The 22,110-nt window shown below is 44.1% G+C and overlaps 1 protein-coding gene across 4 annotated transcripts in view; it reads left to right on the forward strand.

Moving 5' to 3' along the window:
- LOC115208593 (probable helicase with zinc finger domain) overlaps positions 1–20,680 on the forward strand; it is a 64,614-nt gene extending 43,934 nt beyond the window's left edge. For 3 of the 4 annotated variants that reach the window (XM_029776773.1, XM_029776775.1, XM_029776774.1), the window contains exons 23-31: positions 2,881–2,932; positions 3,741–3,928; positions 7,173–7,395; positions 7,528–7,610; positions 8,343–8,844; positions 13,175–13,394; positions 13,572–14,166; positions 16,302–16,611; positions 17,178–20,680. In XM_029776773.1, the coding sequence (XP_029632633.1) occupies positions 2,881–2,932; positions 3,741–3,928; positions 7,173–7,395; positions 7,528–7,610; positions 8,343–8,844; positions 13,175–13,394; positions 13,572–14,166; positions 16,302–16,611; positions 17,178–17,554 (2,550 nt within the window). In that variant the 3' untranslated portion in view covers positions 17,555–20,680. The remainder of the gene's footprint in view (positions 1–2,880; positions 2,933–3,740; positions 3,929–7,172; positions 7,396–7,527; positions 7,611–8,342; positions 8,845–13,174; positions 13,395–13,571; positions 14,167–16,301; positions 16,612–17,177) is intronic. The other variant, XM_029776776.1, reaches the window with a different exon arrangement.
- Positions 20,681–22,110: the final 1,430 nt, after the last annotated feature.

The following is a 22,110-nucleotide window of genomic DNA, read 5'->3' on the forward strand; positions in this document are numbered from 1 at the left end:
CATTGGTCTAATGAAAGCTTCATGCCGCCAAAAAACTGAGCACGTCACAGAATGTGTTTTTTTGGTGGGGAAAAAATTGAAAGCGGGAAAAATCCATATATTAGCCGCGTCATTGTTTAAGCCGCGAGGTTCAAAGCTGGGAAAAAAGTTGCGCCTTATAGTCCGGAATTTACGGTATGCAAATGGTTGGTCGAGTACCAAAGAGGATTTTGAATCTCTTATAAAAAGTCCTACAAGTAAGACCACTTCACTGTCAATTTAGTCCTATTATTTATTTTTGGTTGGTTTGGTTGAACGGTATAAAGCAATCGGATAGAGTAAGCCTATTGGGGCGGCAGTGGTTAGAGCGTTGGGCCAGTAGGTTGCTGGATCGAATCCCCGCGCTGACAAGGTAAAAATCTGTCGTTCTGCCCCTGAACAAGGTAGTTAACCCACGGTTCCTAGGCCGTCATTGTAAATAAGAAATTGTTCTTAACTGACTTGCAAAAAGAATTTGTTCTTAACTGACTTGCCTAGTTAAATAAAAACATTTAAACCACTGCACTGTAACTATAACTTTTTTTATTCACAAATATGGTATTTTGGCCATATTGCCCAACCCTACTGCCAGGTACGACATACACAAACCCATACATTCTTCTATACACAGTACACATACTCAAATTCCAACTTGCACCTAGGCGCGCACACATACTCACGTGACAAACACACACATCCTTACTGGGATTTTCTCCTCTCGTCTGCTACAGTTGACACTCAAAGCATGTCTGTATGTTTTCCATTCTGCCCTCACCAAAAAAGACCTGCTGTAATCTATCTTATGTCAGTATGTTAAAAGGCCGCTGATTAAACCATCTTCTAGAGACACTGCTGCAGAGAAACGTCTCCAGACCTTTTCGACAAAGTTTGTTTGTCATCTTGTGTGAGCAGACTGATAACCGTGTGTTTGTGTGTGTGTGTGTGAGAGCGCGTGAGCCCATCTTGATCAGGTATTCATCCTCCAGGTGCATCTGACATTGCTGTCACTTTGTGTAGACTCGTTCCGAGCTCTCAATATCACTGGTCCAATATGGCTGCTAAGCAGGAAATGCTGCTGCCATCACCCGGTGTCCCCTGGTCTGAAGGTGTCCTCCTCCAGCTCTGTCTCAATCTCCCGCTTTAGCTGTGTGGCACTGGTCATCTGGCCTGGCATAGACCTAGAAGAATCTATGCCAGGCAGATGCAATGGAGCTATTATTAGCAACTGTATTGCACCTGTGACAGAGGTTGGCTTGGCAGGAGTGACATTGAGAATAGAGGTCGATGATTAATCGGCATAGCCGATTTCAAGTTTTCATAACAATCGGTAATCGGCCTTTTTGGACGCCGATTATGGCCGATTTACATTGCAATCCACGAGGAGACTGTGTGGCAGGCTGTCCACCTGTTACGCGAGTGCAGCATCAAAAGGACCTTGTGGCTGCAAGGAGCCAAGGTAAGTTGCTAGCTAGCGTTAAACTTCTCTTTTAAAAAACAATCAATCTTAACATAATCACTAGTTAACGTGGTTGATGATATTACTAGGTTAACTAGCTTGTCCTGTGTTGACTTGCCTAGTTAAATAAAGGTTATATTTAATAGTAAAAGGCTCACACTTTTAATAGTTTAACAGAAGTACAAGAAGCATTCCCTGAGTGTCTAAACCAATAAAGGGAACCCAAACCAGCCATCTAACCTATCATGAGGCGCGCGCGCCCCCCCCCCCCCCCCCCAAGGGAAACCACGTCAAGTGTTATCAGTTAACACCACCACCTAGGGGGACATGCGTGCCTCATCTCGGCTACGCTAAGACACGCTAAAGTAGATTATTGTGTACATTCCTCCGTGCATCAGTAATGCAACAGGTTGCAATCCACCTAAAGTCAATTGGATTGAGAACTTCCATGTTGTTGGTCACATAACGATCCGTGTCAGACTTTGTTGTTGTTTGAAAATAGATACGGCCCAATGTTGTGAGGGCGTTAAAATGGAACCAGGGGGCACAGAACTGCCTCTCTTCTCTGTATGGCGAGAGAGAGAAGAGTAGAGATGGAGAGAGATAATTAAGACTTATTGGTGCGTGCTTGTGTAAGTTGCTTTGGAAAAAAGTGTCTGCTAAATGGGGTGTTGTGTTTGCTTGCTCACTCCAGTTAGTGGCAGTCCTCATTAGCAGAGAAACTGATGGAAAAACGTGCGTAATGTATGCTAGCCTTTTAATACAGTAATAATGTAAGGAAGCGCTTCTGTATGCGACAATCATAACAGCTATAGAACACCCAGTTCCAGCTGAAGAGATTATTAAATGACACGCGAGTATAGGGTGGACATTTTTCTATGAGCATAGAATTGGTCAAATGATTTAAAGAAGGAAGCGAGGAGTCGGAAAATAGGAAACCTACGTCTTTTGATATCTTAGGGCCAGTAGTATTTCTGCCCACATGACTTGACCGCATGAAAGCCTACTTTCGCTAAGAACTGAAATGCAGGATGTTTCAAATGTTTTGACCCATTGCTTATTCTTTCTATTAGCGTTTTCCCTAGTCTGGTCACGTTAGGTAAAACTCCAGGCCCTAGAATACTATAACTGCCTCCCTCATGAATCCACACAGTGGCTTTATATTCAAGAGCTGCAGTGAATGCATTATCCTCCAAGAGTGTTATTGCCATTTAGATTCAACAGTGTTGGCTATTTTAAAGTGTTTTGGAAGTGTTAACCGTGTAGCCATCGTGACATATGTGGGCCACCTCGGACCGTACGGTTACCATCGCCTGCCCACCGCTTCATATAGGGAGCCTCGCACTCCTCCGCTTCTCTCGCTCCAGCGCTTTCTAAGGATGCCTCCCTCTCTCATTCTCTTCCAGGGGAAAGGTCAACATGCGAACCACACGGAGCACTTCCCACCTGAAGGATTTGGTGAGTGTCGATCTTTCCTCTTCCTTCCATCATCTGAATGTTGACTTGTCTATTTGTATCCACTTTGGGATACTCTTTCTGGAGTCCACACGAATCCCAATACAAACCACTCGCACACAGACAGAAAAGGTTACCACTGTTAGTGTAAGGGTAAACACTGCCAAGTCAAGAACATTATACTCTAGCTGTATGTAGTTTGAGGCTGAAGCACTGTCCAAGTCTTAAACTTCCATCTCTCCACAAACATACTCTGTGTTTCCCAGGCGAGCAGGGGAGAGATGGATAGAAGGAGGCATATTGTGCCATCCCTTTAGACAGAGAGCTAGAGCGAAGAGGAGAACAGGGAAGCGCACCAAGAGTACCATCATAACTGTACATGTTATGATTACTATCATCATTACTATCATCACAGTAATCACTGCCAGCATAATCATCATCATGCAACAGAACTGAGCTCTCCGTCACCATCCTGTTGTTGTGAAAAAGAATACAGTACAGTATTAAGTTGACATCTTAAGTACCAATTGTTTCAAAATACAGTAACTTATTATCTCATGGGGAAATTAGCTTGGTCTGCATAGGCGCAAATAACACAGACCAAAACAGTGATTTGGTCTAGATAATAAAATCCTTCAGGATTAGCAACAAGACTAGCCACTGCTGTAATGAATATCACTTAGGAGTAGCAAATCATTATCAGATATAAACTTTTATATTTTATTCTACTATTCTCTTCTACTTCTAAGAGTTGCACATTTAGCAGATATTAACTTTTATTTTCCTCTTTTCTTCCCCCAACCCTCTCCAGTTCAACCCAACCCTGCGGTACTGATGGGCAACCCCATCCGGGCGTTCACGCCGCCCTTAGGGGGCACACCTGGCGGCATGGGCAAGTCCCCCAGTCCCGTGCAGAGGATAGACCCCCACACGGGTGCCAGCATCCTCTACGTGCCCGCCGTCTACGGAGGCAACATGGTCATGTCCATGCCACTGCCCGTAAGTATACTGCTACTGGGAATTGTAGTTTATTGTTGAGGAAAGACTCAAAAATGTGTGAGTTTTGGTTTGAATTAATGCATTTTTGTAAGTGTGTTACTTTGAGTCGGAGTTGGAAGGGGTTAACTGTGTGTGCAAGAGCATACAGCGTACCGTACACTCTTATGCATGCTAGCACACACAAATCTTTCAGTTGGTGTTCGTTCTTGGTCTAAATGCACTGTTTATTTGAGTTTCAAAGAAAACAAGATTTTTTTGGGTTGTAACATGATGAATCAGTCGAGGAAAAAACATGGACCCCTTATGCAATCCTGCATTTAATTCAGACTTGTCAGTTGGGCTGTGGTGTTATGCCGAGTTGTTAACGAAAACTCAGCAGCGCGTAACGATTGCTAATAGAGTGCCAAAATCCCCATAAGCTTGATTGCAAAATGTTCATTTTGTGTTTGGGCCCTCTGTCTCCATCCGTCTCCTCCTCGTCTGAAAACAAGACAGAGAACAACATGTTCATTGAGAATAATGACTTCTGTTAGTCTGAACATTTTCAGTTCGGCCCGCGGGGTGAGATTTCACGCTCGTTATTCCTCGTTCAGTAATGGAAAGAAAGTCAACTCTCCATCTAACCCAACCTAGGCTGTTTATTTTCCCATTAAACCATAATGGCACAGGGCTGATAAAATTGTTTTTTAAAAACTCATTCTATCAGAAGGATGATTTGCCACGGCAAATAGCTAAGTGTCGACACACGGAGGGGAAGACTGTTTCAAATTATGTTCTCATTAGATACATGGCATCCTTTTTTCTGTTTCATCATTTTGGGAAGCAAAAGATTATTTGACTGTTTTCAGGGCCCTTTTCTTTATATTTGAGGAGGATTTTTTTGGCATACTTTTTTTTGATGAAAATACAGTTATATAGGAGTTAGTTTATCATATGCACCATGCAAACAATCGGAGAGCCTTCATTCCTTAGCATACCAATGCCTCTGTTTTTGGCGGGGGGGAAATATGGATGGATGTGCTTTGTTCAAAATGGCCTTTTTCAAAATGTTCATTGTATTTCTGCTCACTGTTGTCAATCAATTTGCATCCACTGCAATAAAGGGATATGTTTCACTCACCAGCCGGTCTGACAGGTGGCAGAGACCAATCCAACATCAAACTGCTCTCCCTCACAGAACCAGATGAATATTTTAACACACTGTCTGTTTCCTCCGACCTACATCAGCCACTGTGCTTTTCACATAGACCGTCTGCGCATGGGGGGGTGTTGTGGTATATAAACCGGTTTATAATAGCAATAAGGCACCTCCTGGGGGTTTGTGTCCAATATACCACGGCTAAGGGCTGTGTCCAGGCACTCTGCGTTGCGTCGTGCTAAAGAACAGACTTTAGCCGTGGTATATTGGCCATGCACCACACATCCCCGGCCCTTATTGCTTAGATATCTAGCATAGTAGTTCAGCTCGACGCATCAAGGCAAGCTGCATTCACTCAACACAGTATCTCCTGCATATGTATTTACTTGTTAGTTGTGAAAATCTTAACCTCTCTGGGACACACTAGTCAACAGCCAGTGAAATAGCAGGGCGGCAAATTTAAAACAGCAAAAATCTCATAATTCAAATTTCTCAAACATACAACTATTATATCCCATTTTAAAGATACACTTCTCGTTAATCCAACCACATTGTCCGATTTCAAAAAGGCTTTACGCCGAAGGCATAACATTAGATTATGTTAGGACAGCGCCGAGACGACAAGACAAACCACACAGCCATTTTCCAAGCAAGGAGAGGCGTCACAAAAACCAGAAATACAGCTAAAATTAATCACTAACCTTTGATCTTCATCAGATGACACTCCCAGGACTCAATGTTACACAATACATGTATGTTTTGTTCGATAAAGTTCATATTTATATCCAAAAACCTCATTTTACATTGGTGCGTGATGTTGAGAAATGTTTTGCCTCCCAAAACTTCCGGTGAATGAGCACATCAATTTACAAAAATACTCATCATAAATGTTGATAAAATTTTCAACAGTTAATGAAAGAATTATAGATACACTTCTCCTTAATGCAACCACTGTGTCAGATTTCAAAATATCTTTATGGCGAAAGCACATTGTTCAGTATTCTGAGTACAGAGCTCAGCCATCAAAGCAAGCTATACAGTTACCCGCCAAGTTCTGGAGTCAACAAAACTCAGAAATAGTATTATAAATCTTCACTCACCTTTGCTGATCTTCGTCGGAATGCACTCCCAGGACTCCCACTTCCACAAGAAATGTTCGTTTTGTTCGATAAACTCCATGTTTATGTCCAAATACCTCCTTTTGTTCGCGTGTCCAGATCACTATCCAAAGGCAAAATGCGCGAGCGCAAAACCCGAGACGAAAAGTCAAATAGTTCCATTACCGTTTGTAGAAACATGTCAAACGATGTTTACAATCAATCCTTAGGGTCTTTTTAACATAAATCTTTGATAATATTCCAACCGGACAATAGCGTATTCATTACAGAGGAAAAAGAAAGAACGGCGCGCCTGCGCAGTAAACAACTCATTGCTCTCAGGGAGTCCACAGCTCTTATTCTTTCCCCAGTAACAGTAGAAGCATGAAACAAGGTTCTAAAGACTGTTGACATCTAGTGGAAGCCTTGGGAAGTGCAAAATGACTCCACAGACACTGTAGTTTGGATAGGCAATCACTTGGGAAAAACTACAAACCACTTCCTGGTTGTATTTTTTTCTCAGGTTTTTGCCTGCCATATGAGTTCTGTTATACTCACAGACATCATTCAAACAGTTTTCGAAACTTCAGAGTGTTTTCTATCCAAATCTACTAATAATATGCATATCCTACCTTCTGGGCCCGAGTAGCAGGCAGTTTAATTTGGGCACGTCATTCGTCTGAATTTCCAAATACTGCCCCCTGTCACTAAAAAGTTAATGCATTTTACTGGGATGTCCATGGGGAAAAAGGGATAATTTCATAAATTGGCCTAGGTACCAAGATCACTCTTTAGGAATGATCTGTTACCTAGACTTGCACTTATTTGGTTCTACCGATATTTTAATCATTTATTTCACAGGGAGAATGCACTGTAGTCAACATTTTAGAATGAACTTCGATAGAACACCACTGGAATTAGCTGACCTGCTTCCTGTCAACCCAGTCTGAACTGACTAGGTGTATTGCGTGGATTGATTTATATTGACTCGTGTTGATGTGATGTCCAGTCTGTCCCCATCCAGTTGCCGTGGCCCGGCTACCAGAACCGCTTTGCCATGGACCCACGCATCATGAGCCACCAGGCGGCAATGGCCTACAACCTGAACCTGCTGCAGGCCCAGAACCGGGGCTCGCCCATCCCCTACGGCGGAGTCACACACCCCTCCCCCTTGGGCATGGGCCAGCAGACCAGTCCCGACAAGGAGCTTCAGGCTGATTCTGTCAGAAACGGTGTGTAGCAAATAAGTTGAAGTGCTTTAATGTGGAAATTGGTAGAAACTGTGTGAAGTCGGTGTCTTAGCACAGTAACTCAAACGCAGCACAGTAGCTGAAAAAGTGCCTGCATTTTTGAACCCCCCTCAGGTAAAATGGACGGGTGTGCAAAGTCCGAGCAGAGCCGGCTGCAGACACCAGAGAGGAAGACCTCGGAGATGAAGGACAAACAGGTACGTTGTTGACTCGCTCTGTAGTCACGCTGTGGGCTTAGTTGGTGCTTTATCACAATGAGAAAAATGACTTTTACTAGTCTCCATTAAAGCCTCTATTTAGCAATAATTCAAATAATACATAATTTCAAAAAGGAGTTTTGCTTTGCTCACACGTATTTACAGAAATAAGTATTGATAGAGCGGTTGGTTGTTTAGCAACAAAACCGACCTGTGTACAACTATGGGGCAAAACAGACTGGGTTGGCTTGATTGTTGACAACCTGTAAACTATATTTAGTCTCCAATGTTTATTGAAAACAAATACATTTGCACAATCAGCACTTGTTTTCTCTCAAGTCCATCGTTGCAATTGTTGGTTAGCGAGCTAGTGAATTTGAGCCATATTAGCATAAACGCGACATCAGTCAAAACACAAAACAACACGTGGTATCAAGAACCAGATAAAACTGGCTGAACCGAGCCACCTGCGATTCCCCACCTGGCAGTTTTTTGTCATCGTTTCTATCCATCTGGCCATCCAGAATCACAACAATACACAGACTTCTGCCCGAATGTGGCATCGATTTCTTGACGTTGTCAGCTAACCCATTTCGAGCTAATGAACTATTTAGAATTGATGCATGTATAAATGAATACGTATATAAGTTAATATCGTTTAATTCATTCTGTAGAATTGCTAAATGAGCAATGTGATTGTAGCCCTGCTCACACTGTTTTCAACTGCTTCAGGGAGAGTGTGATCCGGGCGGTGGCCGGGGTCTGGACTCTCAGACGGACGGACTGGGCTTCCCCAATGCCATGCTCCACCGCAAAGACAACTCAAGCCAAAGACCCCTCAACTACCACCTGGCACCCCCCAACCCGGCCTTTGCCCCCCATCCCGTGGGCCGGGCCTTCCCCCCACAGTACCCCGCCGTGTCCAGGCTCCCCTTTAGGGTGCCGACTCAGCACCCAGGTGGGGGCCCGGCCATGGGCCAGCCTAACCAGCATCACTCGGCCCAGCTATCCCCAGCCTACGCTAGCGGCAGCCACAACCCCTCCTTCTTTGGTGGGGCCATGGCCTCCCACAGGGGTGTGCCGGAGACTGAGGAGGAGGGGCCGGAGGAGATGGGGAATTCCATCAGGTCCCAGATGGGCCACCAGGTGGGGCACCACCCAGCCCTGTCGCAGCCCAGCCGAGTTAACAGCTTCGGAGAGGAGAACCAGGAAGGAGGCCTGGGAGATGGGATGGGTGAGTTCTACCATAGAGTTCAAATTCTACGAGTGCTACTCTTTTGTTCTTTTTTTTGTCCCCTCTAACCGGGAGGTTTATTCAAAGCAAGGGAACAATAACAACAAAATAGCTAACAAGAATCTGTAAATATTGAATACTCTTGTTGTGATACCGGTAGGTATACAGGTGTAAATGTATATCTGTGTGTTGCGTTAGTCTGGGCTGTGGTTCAGGAGGGGCCAGTTTGCTCCACAGATGGTCCTAGAAGGCAGGCTGCAGGGTTGTGTGACGGGGCCGGTCCAGGTAGGTCCTGGTCTTGACCATTCTGGCCAGACGGTGGTAGGCAGATGTCTGCCTATGTGGGATGTCCTCCAGGATACCAGGATGAGGAAGTCCCTGTGCTCCACCAGCAGATGGAGAGTGGCCAGTCTCAGCTCCATCGAGCACCAGTTACTGCGCAGGAAGTGGTGCCTGGCGTAGAGGCTCGTTGTGATGTTCTCCACGATGTCCTTCCCTAGCTGGAAGTCCCTGCTGTGCAGACAGAGACATAGGAAGGGAGGCCTCCTCTGTTCCAGGTTGGGCAGCAGCTGTTCCAGCACTTGTCTTTTCTGCTGTACAACACAAAGGCATCATAGCGGTACCTGGGGTTGGGCCTCCGCAATCCTTCCTCCAGCCAGCCTCTGGCAATGTGGAAGAGGGCCAGCTGATGGAGCAGGACCACCAGCATGAAGAGGAGCAGGGCCAGGGAGGTGCAGAGGAACAGGACAAATCCCAGGTCCAGGGTACAGTTGGCCTCCAAGTTCTGGATATCGTTAGCATTTTTGCATGTCAGCTCCACTTCTCCGGCCTGAAATAAGATAACCTGGACTTGTTTTTGTCTCTGTGCCCAGGTGATTAGCCAAGCATTGTCACAGCTGCAGTACAGGTGAGGATCTGCGAATAGCATGTACCTCAGGCTGGTCAGGGGTTCTGGGAAGCTTTCCATCGCGGTGAACTCCTCAACGATTCGCGCTGCCTGAGGGAGTGCAGGTTTCTGCTCAGGTCCTCCTCTAGACTTAGGATTCCACAGTCGTTAAGGTTCAGGCTCTCCAGCCTGGTCAGGTTGTGGAACATAATGGCCAGCCCTGGCTGCAGGTAAAGGTCCAGTTCTTCCAGCTTCAGATACCTCAACTGCACAAGCCTGTTCAGGTCAGTCATGTCCGTAAACTTGGCGTAGAGCTTCGACTGAAAGTCAAACTCCTGCAAGGAGGGGAAGTACTTTGCGGCGAAGTGAGACCCACACAGGAGGCGCTATGTCTTGGCCGCGAGGCTGACGACAGACTGGAAGAATGGCCTCCAGCAGTCTTGGAAGGACACGGTTGGGACACGGAGTCGAAGGGCCATGCCTGGTTTTGGGGTCGCTGCCATTGATAATGGTCAGGTTGTAACACACTGAGAAAATTGTTCATGTGCATCAACCCCTGAGGGAAGATTCACACTATTCTCTGACTCACTGGTTGGATGGAGAAAGTTTCCTGAATCTATATTCTTTAGGGAAGTAAGGTGGATTAATGCATGAGCTTCGACGTGAACAACTGGGTTATCTTCCAGTGTTATGGTCTCCAAGCTTCGCAGCCCGTAGAAAACGTGCTTGTTAATCTGTGAGATATTGTTACTTCTTAGGTCTAGGAACCTTAATTGACCATGTCCATTAAATGTAAAGTCGACAACAGTGGAGATTTGATTGATTGCTAAATCCAGCCGCTCCATATGTGTGAAACAACAGAACTGCTCTGAGATGTTTGGCATGTTGAGCCATTTCAGAAACAGTGTCTTCAGCCAAGTGACGGGTCCCTTTTGAGTGTCACGAAGAACACCAAGCTCAGCTTTGTCAAAAAGGGAAACTCATCTTGGTGACATTCTTCAGATAATGTATCAAGTTTATGCTGGCATGAAATCCAAAGCCAACAAGAATTATCATCTTTATACCCAAGCAGTTTTTGACTGTAGATGTGGTGTAGTTCCTGAATTTACAGTGATCTAATTCAAGTTGTGTGATTGAGAGTTTGAATACCGTCTCACAAACTGACTCGAAGGAAATGCTTTTCTCGTCAAAGGGAAAATAACCTAATCCGTTGATACCAGACTGCAGAAGCTGTTTCTGTACCTCATCGATAGCGGGCAAAGACCGAGATGAGATGTTTTCAAAGCATTTGAATGCTCCTTTTTCTAAACGACGTGCATTAGGGAATGTAAGAAACACATCTTGAAGACGATAGAAATAAGGAAGCTCAAGAACAGCTCCTTTTTGTTTCAGAGCAGTTCTGGTGTCTCAAAATGACTCTCGTCTGATGTAAAGTCCAGGCTCGTCAATGACTGGGACATATTGACCATCCTACAAAACAAATCAGCGAGCTCCTGTGTACAGGTGTTGACTCAGTTTCTTTAGAAGAGGAATCCCCCCCCCAATGCGTCCAGTGCCATCACCGAAAGCCTATAGTTATTAATAGACAGTTCCTCCAGGTTAGTCAGGTCAGTAAAGGTGTTGGATAGAAGTGATGAATTGTTACACTTACTGCAGTACAGAGAGAGTTTCTTCACCCTGGACAGCCCCTTGGAAGGTCTCGGGAAGAATCGTGGACGGACAGCCCTGTATGTAAAGGCTCTTGAGGTTGTCAAATCGAGACAGAGCGCCAGACAGCAGGACAGGACTCTTATCTCAAGACATAGGGCATGGTAGTTTGACAGAATGATGGAGAGGTTGAGGACACATGCATCCCAGCACGTGGCACTGAGGTTGCCATATGGACATTTAGGGTGAATGAACTCCCAATAGTCAAGTCTTCTCATAGAGAATGTGTTACTCAACCAACTCAGGAACCAACCATCCATGCTGCAAATAGTCCAAACTGAACACTGAGCAGCCTCATCTTTTTTGTGAAATAGACACTGGTTCAATAACATTTGGTGATGGTCACACTATAGTTTGTCCAAGAAAATAAATGTCTTGTCCAGAAACGTTTCTTGTCATTCAGTGACAAATAAAGGCCTGCGTACAAAGAAGGAAGCGCCTTTTTCCAATGGGACGAGATGTTGGTGAGATGACTTGTCCAGTGGAATGAAGACCTGGAGTTATTTCACTGCTGTGTTGTAGCTGTGTGCATCTCCTGTTGATCTATTTACTGTATACATGTATAGCTTTTGCTGCATCTCTGCAATCTCTTCCTGGTCTGTATTTTATGGCTTGGCCCCGAGAAGCTGTGGGACACAGATGAGGTCTCCTCTTCAATTTGCTTTTCTTCAGAATCCCTGAGAGGTGGTGGTAGTAGTACTGGTTGTGTGGTCTGTATCTTTGACATACAACAGTCTGAGGTCACGTTAGACTAAACCGATGGTTCTGGGCACTTCGGTGAGTGCCTCCTGTTGTTGTGGGGGATCCAGTAATCAGTTTTGCCCCTCACTTTTTGTTTTAAAGTTGATGCTGGTATCACTTTCACATAATTACACAAAAGGTCAGGTAATTAGCTATAGGGAAACAACATTTTTGAACTTTGAATGGTTCAAGTAATGGTTAATCCAGAGAAAAATAGTTTGACTGAAATTCTTTACTTGGAATGGGTTTCTGAAAACAATTATTTTCCCTTCGAGTGGCTGGATTTCAGTACCGACCTTAGGCAAACTTCCAAGTTCTTTTTCACCCAGACAGGATAACATTACACTGTCTACCTTACTCTTTCACAAAATATATAATCCTTTCTCTGAGGAAAGGGGAGGTTTAATAAGTGGTGTTTTTTTGTTAATAAAACCTAACACATTGTGACACTACAGCATTCCTCTAGGTTTAATTATGCAGATGTGATTTTAATAATAAAACGCCTTTTATTGAAATTATTCTGTCTGAACATCTCTTGTAGTTCCAGTTTGCTCTTTGTTTCACACACCTTGGTTGGGCTGTGAGGTAGCGACCGTAGGCTATGGCTTGTTTTTAATTGAAGACTTTGACCGGGTCCAGAAACAATCCCTTGACACTACAACTTTGATATTTTCATATCTAAAGACACTCGGACATGCCTAGGTTTAAGCAATCTGGTGATGACTCCTAGTCTTCCAATGCTTCTACTACCTAGGCAAACACTTGAGAGAAAATACCACTCAAACTATCTTTTGGTATTTGTTGGTTCACTGTTGATACACTCCCAAAATGTTTTGCATGTCAGCAATTACACTTTCAATATATAGAACTTTCAAAATACAGCAAGTGTCACAGAATGTTTTTTGCATCATATGATGTGACACTAAAATAAGTTTTTTTTTTTATACAGTATCAAACCATAATCTAACAATCGTGCTCCCTCTCTTCCTACAACAGACCCCCTAACTCTGGAGGCCCTGAGCCAGCAGGCGCGGCTGGGCCAGTGGGGTGAGCCCGGGCCCTTCCTCCAGGGTGGTGTGGCCTTCCCTCTGCCCCAGCAGCTGGCCCATCTGGCCCAGCCCGGCCTAGCCCGCTTCCCCCCTCAGCTGCTGGCACGGGCCAACTGGAGAATGTGCGCCGGCATGGAGGACGAGGCTGGTGGACCGCCTTTCACCAGGTAACCTTCAGGGCCGTGAGAGGCTTTGTCTTGTTCTCTCCCTCGCGCTCTTTCGATCTCGGGCTGTTTTTCCTCTCGCTCTACCGTTCACACCCTCTCTTTCTACTGACTTGACTGCCTTTGGATATTAAGGGTGTATATATATATATATCTATCTCCATCTTCTCTCCTCCGTAGGTTCCCAGGCCTCCTGCGAGAGATGCCACCCCAGGATCAGCCCGATCCCAGGGACCCGGTTGAGATGCAGCCCCCTCCCCAGTCCCGCCTGCTCCAGTACCGCCAGGTCCAGTCCCGCTCCCCAGGAGACCCCTCCTCCCCCTCGTCCGTAACCTCCAACCACACCGGCCCCTTCCCCCCTGGCCCCTATCCCGGCCGAGACCCCACCAACCACGAGCTGGAGCTCCTCAATAACCCGGGTCTCCAGCAGCACCCGGGGAACCAGCTCTACAACCCCAACGCCTACCCCCACCAGCTGGGCCACTCCACTACCCCGCCCCCACAGGTCAAGTACCTCCTCCAGGAGGCCCAGTGGCCTCACGGCGGAGCTGGCGTGGCCCAGAACCACATGCTGGCCCAGGGCCAGGGCTTCCCCTATGGGCTGCCCGTCATGGCCCACCCCAGTAGACAGGAGCAGGTCCACCTCATGCAGCTCCACCACCAGCAGCAGCAGCACCAACAACAGCAGCAGCAGGGTCAAGGCCCAGGCCAGGAGCCCTACCACCCTCTCTCCCCCAGAACAACAGGTGCCACCGCCCTTCACAATGTAGAAGAGGTAAGGACCATGCTCCATCCATGTGTGTGTGTGTGAAGAAGAGAGTTGCTGTGACTATTATACTAGTATGCCCCGCCTGTCACCGTTACTAGTATGCCTTGTCTGTCGCAGTTTTGTGCTACAGTATACTGTCTTTTCACCTCACTTCCAATGCTACGTTTTAGCATGGACGGGTGCATGCAAGTATATTTCAAGATTTTAATACATAAATGTAAAAAAATAAAAATATTCTCACCATCACATCACAGGAAATGGAAGCTGTGACTTTCTTACGCTCTGTAATTAGTTTTTCTGACCTAAAAATGACTGTGAGAAAAGGAGACATGTATCAGTTAAAGTGCAGCATATTGCTCAGAAGCTCTCTGGGGGGGCCCTAAAGCTGGGAAAATAATTTCCTCAACGTTGCTAACTTTGTCGGAGTAGAAAGTTAAAGCCTGGTGATTGAGGACAGGAGATGCTAGGGCATAGCATTAAGGATTTCTGTGGGTGAAGGTGTGGTCCAGGGTTTGGGCAACCCTTGTCCTGGAGAGCTACAGTGTGTGTGTGTGTGTGTGCGTGTGTGTGCATGGTTGTTCATTAGGCACCAAACGGGCAGGGACTACATGGACTTGTCCAACACTAATTTTTGTTTCCCAGTGCAAAATGTTTGAAAACATTATCCGTTGCGGTCCCTAATGAACACGACCAAGACATTTGGTCCTACCCAGCTGGGTCAGACCACAGAGTGAATAAGCAGCCCTCTCCATCCTACGTATCTGTTATTGTCTAGCCTGTTCGATTAACGTGGCAGCCTAGTCGACCTCGTGGCATTTTCCTTATTAGATTTTAACAGGCAATTGGAAGACATTGCTCTTTTCGGATGCCAATATCCGGTCTGAAAAGGATATTCGCCCACTGTGTTGGAGTGTTAGGACTCTCCAGTGTTTTCGCTGCATTCATTTAGCTGTGGCGTTGCGCCACGGCAAAATCATTGCCCCCGCTGCCCAAAAATATTTGTGTGTTTGAGTGTGTGAATATACCAAATTTACATAGTATTTTTACCAAACACATTTTTGATAATTTGTCCAGGTGCAACATCGTTCTAAAAGTTATTTAGCTCTTTGCGCCGCTTTGGCAGTCAAACCTGCCTGAGCAGCAAACGCAGTGCACCGTTCTCAAGACGGTCGCTAGTCAGACCTGGAGAGACGGCACACCACCTCACCCCTCACCTAGTCAAGTCTCAACACTGCACCAGTCCTCCTAAAAAAATATGTTTTGGGGGAAAAACGGCTAACTTCTAGCAATTCTACACATGGGGAAGAGAAATGTGCAGTTTTATAGCTAATCTAAAAATATATTTTTCTCCCCAATTTTGTGATATCCAATTACTATTTTGTCTCATCGCTGCAACTCCCCAACGGGCTTGGGAGAGGTGAATGTCGAGTCATGCGTCCTCCGAAACATGACCCGCCAAGCCGCGTTTCTTAACACCCGCACGCTTAACCCGGAATCACCGTTCAACTGATGATTGAAGTCAGCCTGCAGGCGCCCAGCCCGCCCACAAGGAGTCGCTAGAGCGAGATGAGTCAAGTAAAGCCCCATCCTGTCCAAACTCTCCCCTAACCCGGACAACGCTGTGCCAATTGTGCGCTGCCCTATGGGACTCCCGGTCACGGCCGGTTGTGACACAGCCTGGGATAAACCCCCCCACCAATGTGACCAACATTTCCAGAGAAGAAAGGGTCTCACAGGGTGATGAGTATAACACTGTCACTCTCCAAAGGCTCAGCTCACCACAGTCATCAACACCTTTGGATGGTGTTCTGGTCCGAGGGCTGTTCTGTTTTCATACCACTGTCCAATTTCGGAACGGGTGTTTTTCTCGACTGCTCTGCGTAATGCTCAGCCTGTCCCCTCACGTGGCTCTTATCACGTCTTATTGCTTTTCCCATGAGTTTTCCAGGATTTGAATCATGATTCCCTGCATGTTCCCAGCTTACAGGAACTGTAATGGGCACTCTGGCAGAAGAGTGAATGTGTTGTGTAAGTGAAATGAGAACGTTGTGATTGACCTATATTGTCTTTTTTTCTCTCTCCTTCCTTGCCTCCCTTCTGTGTCCCACCTGTCTCTGTTATTTTCTTTCTCCCTCTCTCAGTATGAACCCAGGGGTCCCGGGCGGCCCCTCTACCAGCGGCGGATCTCCTCCAGCTACCCAGACGAGGGATCCCCCGCCAACGCCGCCGCCTTGGCCCAGCAGCAGCCACAGCCCTGCCCGCCAGACCCCCAGGAGCACCCCCACACACACCAACACCCTCACCCCCACCAACACACCCACCAACACCCCCACGCACCCTACGGCTACCCCCCGCCCGAGCTGTGGCCCGGCAACGGGGGTGGCCCCGGCCCGTTCCAGAACATTCCATGCAATGGAGCCAGCACACTCATTCAACACCGGGACCTCCTAGGTATGTATCAGAAGCACCACAAATGACTTTTTAAACCGTTATCAAACTGTTATAGTAATTATTCAGTATTCTATTGACTATGTACCTGAACGAGGTACAGTGCAGATCAAGTGTAACCTACTGCACTCATTGTACTTGGCAGTGATAACTCTAGCAGTGGCAGAGTTGTGACAGGTGAGAGCCAGTCGGGTGTTCACTTTCTGATGGTTGTCATCAGGGTTTGACCTAGTGAATATAATTTGAAGGCTGTTGGCTTGTTGGCCACTGTAAGGTTGATGAATCCTCATGCTGAAATGCCTGTCATGTGGCTGTCATTGTCAATGATTCCATCAATGCAAGCGTGACAAAAGCAAATGTGTCAGTTTCCTTCCTAAGTGACCATTTGTTCTCCTGACATTGACAAGTATCCCACAATGTATTGTATATTTTGGAAGTTGAAAGTAATCTCTTCAGCCCTAATTTCTCCTCTTTCTCTTCTTCCTACTCTTTCCCCTCTTGCTCTGCTACCTCTCGTCTTTCCCCTCCACCTCATCCTTCTTTCTCCCTTCCTCCTCCTCCCTCTCCAGTAGCTTCCAAGGCCCTGCGGCAGGCAGCAGAGGAGCAGATGAAGGCTGAAGCGGCAGCAGCAGTAGCTGCGGCCCAGCCTCCCGCCCACTCCCTCCAGCACCTCGGACAATTCCCCCCTCTCATGCCCAACAGCAAGCAACAGCCGCAGCAGCAGCAGCAGCAGCAGGCCCCCCCAGAGCCTGGCCAAGGCCCCGGGGGCCCCCAAAACCCTGGAAAACCCCCCACCATGTCCTACGCCAGTGCCCTCCGCGCCCCACCCAAACCCAGAGCTCGTCCCGAACAGGTCAAAAAGCACAGTGACCCACTTTCCCTACTCCAAGAGCTGAGCATAGGAAGTTCAAATGGTAGCAATGGATACTATTCCTATTTTAAATGAGTTTCACCCCTGAGAAATACACCCTAGAAAAATATAAATAAAAAAACATGTAAAATATAAAGAAAGAAAAAAAAGTTAATAATGGCAAAACTTTTGAGAAAAAGACAAAAAAAAACAGTACAAGTGCTTTTACAAATCGTTTCTATTCATCGTTTTTGTTTCCCGCTTTTTTGTTTTGTTTTAAACTTTTATTTGTAACAGTCAAATCGTTCTTCTGTTTCACATATCTGACATAAAAATTTAAAAAAATATGTAAAACATAAGTATATATAATGGCTGCATTACTGGTATATATACATACACATTATGTATATATGAATATATGCTTATATTATGTACACTTATATATGTACGTAATGCAAAAAAAAAAAAGTTGAAAAATAAACATAAAATGATTTTAAAAACAAAAAATTTGGTTGACCACTTGGCTGCCTGTCTGTTTTCCCTTGTTGAAGTTGGTTATGTTGGCCACGTTTTTTTTCTTTTTTTAAAAATTTTGAGTGGGCTTTCTATGTCTTGATTTTCATCATAGTTGTGTCAACAGCGAAAAAGCTAAGTGGTCAACTAATTTCATATAAAATATATGGAACATTGTATAGAAGTAGATACATTTTCCTCTAATCTGTACATATAAAGAAAATAAATGACTGAGTTGTATGCCACAGACATGTACCTAAATTCCTGTATCATGTTAGAATTTACATTAGACTTCATTTGGTTTGCTTTTAATCCTTAACCTTAGACATTCTCACCTGAAAATAATCTTCAGTGACAGATTAGTGGAGTAAATGGGATTTTTACATACATGCAAACACACACGATTCAGAATAAAACTATTACTTTATTATACATTTATACAAATGTGTTGGTTGCTCGTCGATTCCTTTTTTTTCACCTGCCCTCGTTTAAAAGATAAAAATATAGGATAGATGATGATTGATGATAAGCATGCAAAGCCACATCGAAGTGAGGTCCACTGTTGTCTGATTTCCAACTTGGAAAAACTAGTTTCAGGAAGAACCATGGTATGCTTCCTCTGCCGTTTCAGCTGAGGCCAGTTAACCACTGTCTTTGAAGTAGGCGTATGGCGTGATGGGGTTAAATTCCAAAGTGTTACATGTCCAATCACATGTCGACCAAACATCTAAACAGTTAAGCAAAACTGCAGATAAAAAAAAAATTGTATGTGGAGAAACTTGAGACAAACTGCATAAATGAGTGGATGGGTAAACGTGAGTCATAACTAAGGCACAGCTGCTGAGGGAATCTGAAGGTATAGAGAGGGATGACGGCCAAGTTGGAAAGATTTTTATTCACGTTGAGTGATATGTTGGGTCTACGTCAGTTATCTCCTTGTTTTTCTTTGACCCACTTTAGAGCTTTACGGTCATTTAGAAAGGCTTGAGAAAGATCCTGTCACCAACTTTCCCCAACATTCTCTGGTATTTCTGAAATCCCGGTTTGAGGTTTTCTGGAATCAGCAAGGGAGTAAGCAACTAGGGAATCGTCTGACTTGGAATTCTTCAACCAGGATTTCTAAAAAAAAACTGGGAATTTGGGGAATTTTGCAACCCTAGACTATTTTTGCAACCCTAGACTTATGTAGGACTTCGGCCCGAAAGAATACCGGCTAGTTTAGACCAGTGCCATCAGTTACTTTTTGATTCTGTCTTATCATCTGAGTTGTACTCGTACTGCAATACCAGTCTTTTTCACCGATATTCCATGTACTCTTTGTCATCAGCGGACATCACTTTTAGCTACCAACCGCTTGCTCTGATTTGGTTTTCTGTCTTTTTGCCCTGGCAATTTGCCTGGAAATTTAGACAGAAAAAAACATTATGCTTTTATTTTGATGACTCAAAATGTTTCAATTGCTAACAAATAAATGCAATCAGTGTGGGTTATTTTAACCACAAAATAAAAAAAATTGTTCAGGCGTTTGTGGGACTTTTTTCTGACATGCATTCCATTCAGTGATGTATTTTGTTTTTAGGGTGCCACACGTATATTGTAAGTGAAATCTATTTGCATTTTTGTAAAATAATTTGCAAACAACCATCAAGCTGTCCAATCTTTATACATTTGTATAGTGTACACACTCAAAAAATAAATAGCCTGTAGGATAAAATTATTATGACAATTATTGACGATTATTATCAAATGCAAATTTGTGACTGATTTTGATTGACTTGGTAGATTATTTTTTGTGTGTAATAGCCACTGTTGTCACATTTACTGGAAACCATTTTTTCTCAACTTTTCATGATTCATTTGTGTTGCAGCCTTTTCTCCCCCATCAAATATATTTTTTTAATTGGTTAATGGTTTGTTTCAGTATATTTTAATAAAATACCCTTGGAATCTAACTGGTACATTTTATGTAACTATTTAGTCATTTATTTTAATGTATGAGCCCGTCAATCACTAGTTTTTTTAAAGAGTCAAACATGCTGTCAGCTATTCAGGAAGCAAATCTAGTTGGAATGAAAAACATCTCCTCTTAAACATAGTTGAAACGATCATTCAAAACATTTACGGGGACTTCAGTTTATTTGAATTTTCCAAGGTCCAGATTCAAGAGGTTGTGAATTTTAGATTCATCACAACAAAAAACATACTTGTAAATATGCATTTTCTAGGTATTTACAAACAAGGTTTAGGGAGTGCCTCAATTTTGTAGAAGCTATTTAAAAGAAGAGGTATTTAATTATGCAAATTCACAAAATCAACTCATAAAAATGGACATGGACCGTGTTGGCAGTCACAGCATCTTATAGTAATATAACTTTTTAAATTCATTTTTATAAGATGGTGTCTGGCTGCTTTTACAAAGTTTTTTTTTTGTTGCAGGCATATAAAATGTTATTTTACTGTAGAATACTTATTTTTAAAATCAATGTTGCAGGAATTATTTGTCCTTGGTTCAGTTTTCCGCTAAATCCGTTTTAAAAGATATTTTAATTTCAGCGGTGCTTTGTGGTTCGACAATTATTTTTCATGTAAGACTGTACATTCATTCTGTGCATGCCAAGATGACATGGCTTGTTTATATCCCCGATTTATCAAATAGGTTATTGATTTTGTGCAACAACAATAAAAATGTTTTTGTTCTCTCCCTACAAAGTAACATTTTGGTATATTATTTGATGTGTACAATGACTTGTGACATTATGAACAAAAAAGTATGATATTTTACTAACATGTCAATGAATTATGTAATGCTCATGTAAGAGTTGTTTTTCCTCCAAATTATTTAGCTGGGCAAAAGCTTTGAACGTCTTTACAACGATGTGGATATCAAATTTGAATCACTTTTTCACAAATGAGTTGTTGGTTAATCTCTGAATTGTGCAAGACTTATTCCTCACAATTTCTGCAGTGTCTTATCTGTATTTGCGTAAAATCCAAACCATAAGAGATTGAGCTATTCTAAGTGTTTGTTCTTAATAATCTTGTCCAGGAGTAAGTAATAGTTGGTCTGTGCTTGTATCTATACCACGCCTTTTTCAGGACTTTTTATTATTGCTTACTCACTATCGGTCATGACTCGTGACCTGACTGACTTTGCATCGAGACCGAAGCTTTTAATTTGTTTGTCGTCAACCAAGTTTGGATGTCAGTTAGCCTCCACCCAGACCCAGTCACATATCAATGGGTGTAAGTGGCTTACAAAGGTTCCTCACGTTGCTTTCGTAAAACAACCTTAACTTGAACGGATGGTTTTTGTGGCGGGAGCAGCCTTTTGCCCAGCCAGTAGAGAGCACTGTGTTCAGCCTTTTGTAAAACCACATCTCCTGTTGTCACCCATCTTGTCTCCAGTCTCCTATTTCTTCCCCTCCCACAGTAAATCAATGGCACGCCTGTTAACTGTTACCCCTCCACTGGATCCACACAGGTGGGCTACATAATGATGAATATTTCCCGTTCACTCTTTTCAATTCAATTGGTGGGGGTCATAATAAAGGATTTCGACTTTGTTTCAAAGGTTTTATTTAATTTTTTTTGTTTTTTTTAAATGTGTTTCTCTATTAAAGTGTCTTATTGAATCAGTTACTCTTGTTGTTATTGCAGAGAAATACTTTAATTGTTGGATTGGATGAGGTAGAGTTTTATTGCTCGGAGTGATTTCCCTGTGTGGAAAGGAAGTGCCCACCATGTGGCTCAATATCCCAAAAGGAACCGAAGGGTTTACGCAGTTGACTTTACTCTCATTAAGTCGCTGGGTGTCTTGTTTGCCATGGAAGTTATATGACTTGTCGTTATGTCACTCAGAAGTAATGTGGCCCCTGAGGAACACAACCCCAACACTGTATCCTTCTTAGGACCGGTTTATCCTGTGCAGTCTCAACCGCTGTCTCCACAGGTGCATAGGCCCCCTACCCATAACTGCTGCTAGTGGTTTACAGTACCCCAAGAGTTTGCACTCAAGACCCAAGGCCAATAGACTTGCGTCTTGGGCATTTGATGCTACTATTGGCTTAGAATCAACCGAGGCAGCGCTGAAGGATTTTCCTCAATGTTTCTGTTTTTGATCCATTCTCCATGCGGTTGCT

Source organism: Salmo trutta, chromosome 14, assembly GCF_901001165.1.
Source record: "Salmo trutta chromosome 14, fSalTru1.1, whole genome shotgun sequence".
Taxonomy (NCBI): domain Eukaryota; kingdom Metazoa; phylum Chordata; class Actinopteri; order Salmoniformes; family Salmonidae; genus Salmo; species Salmo trutta.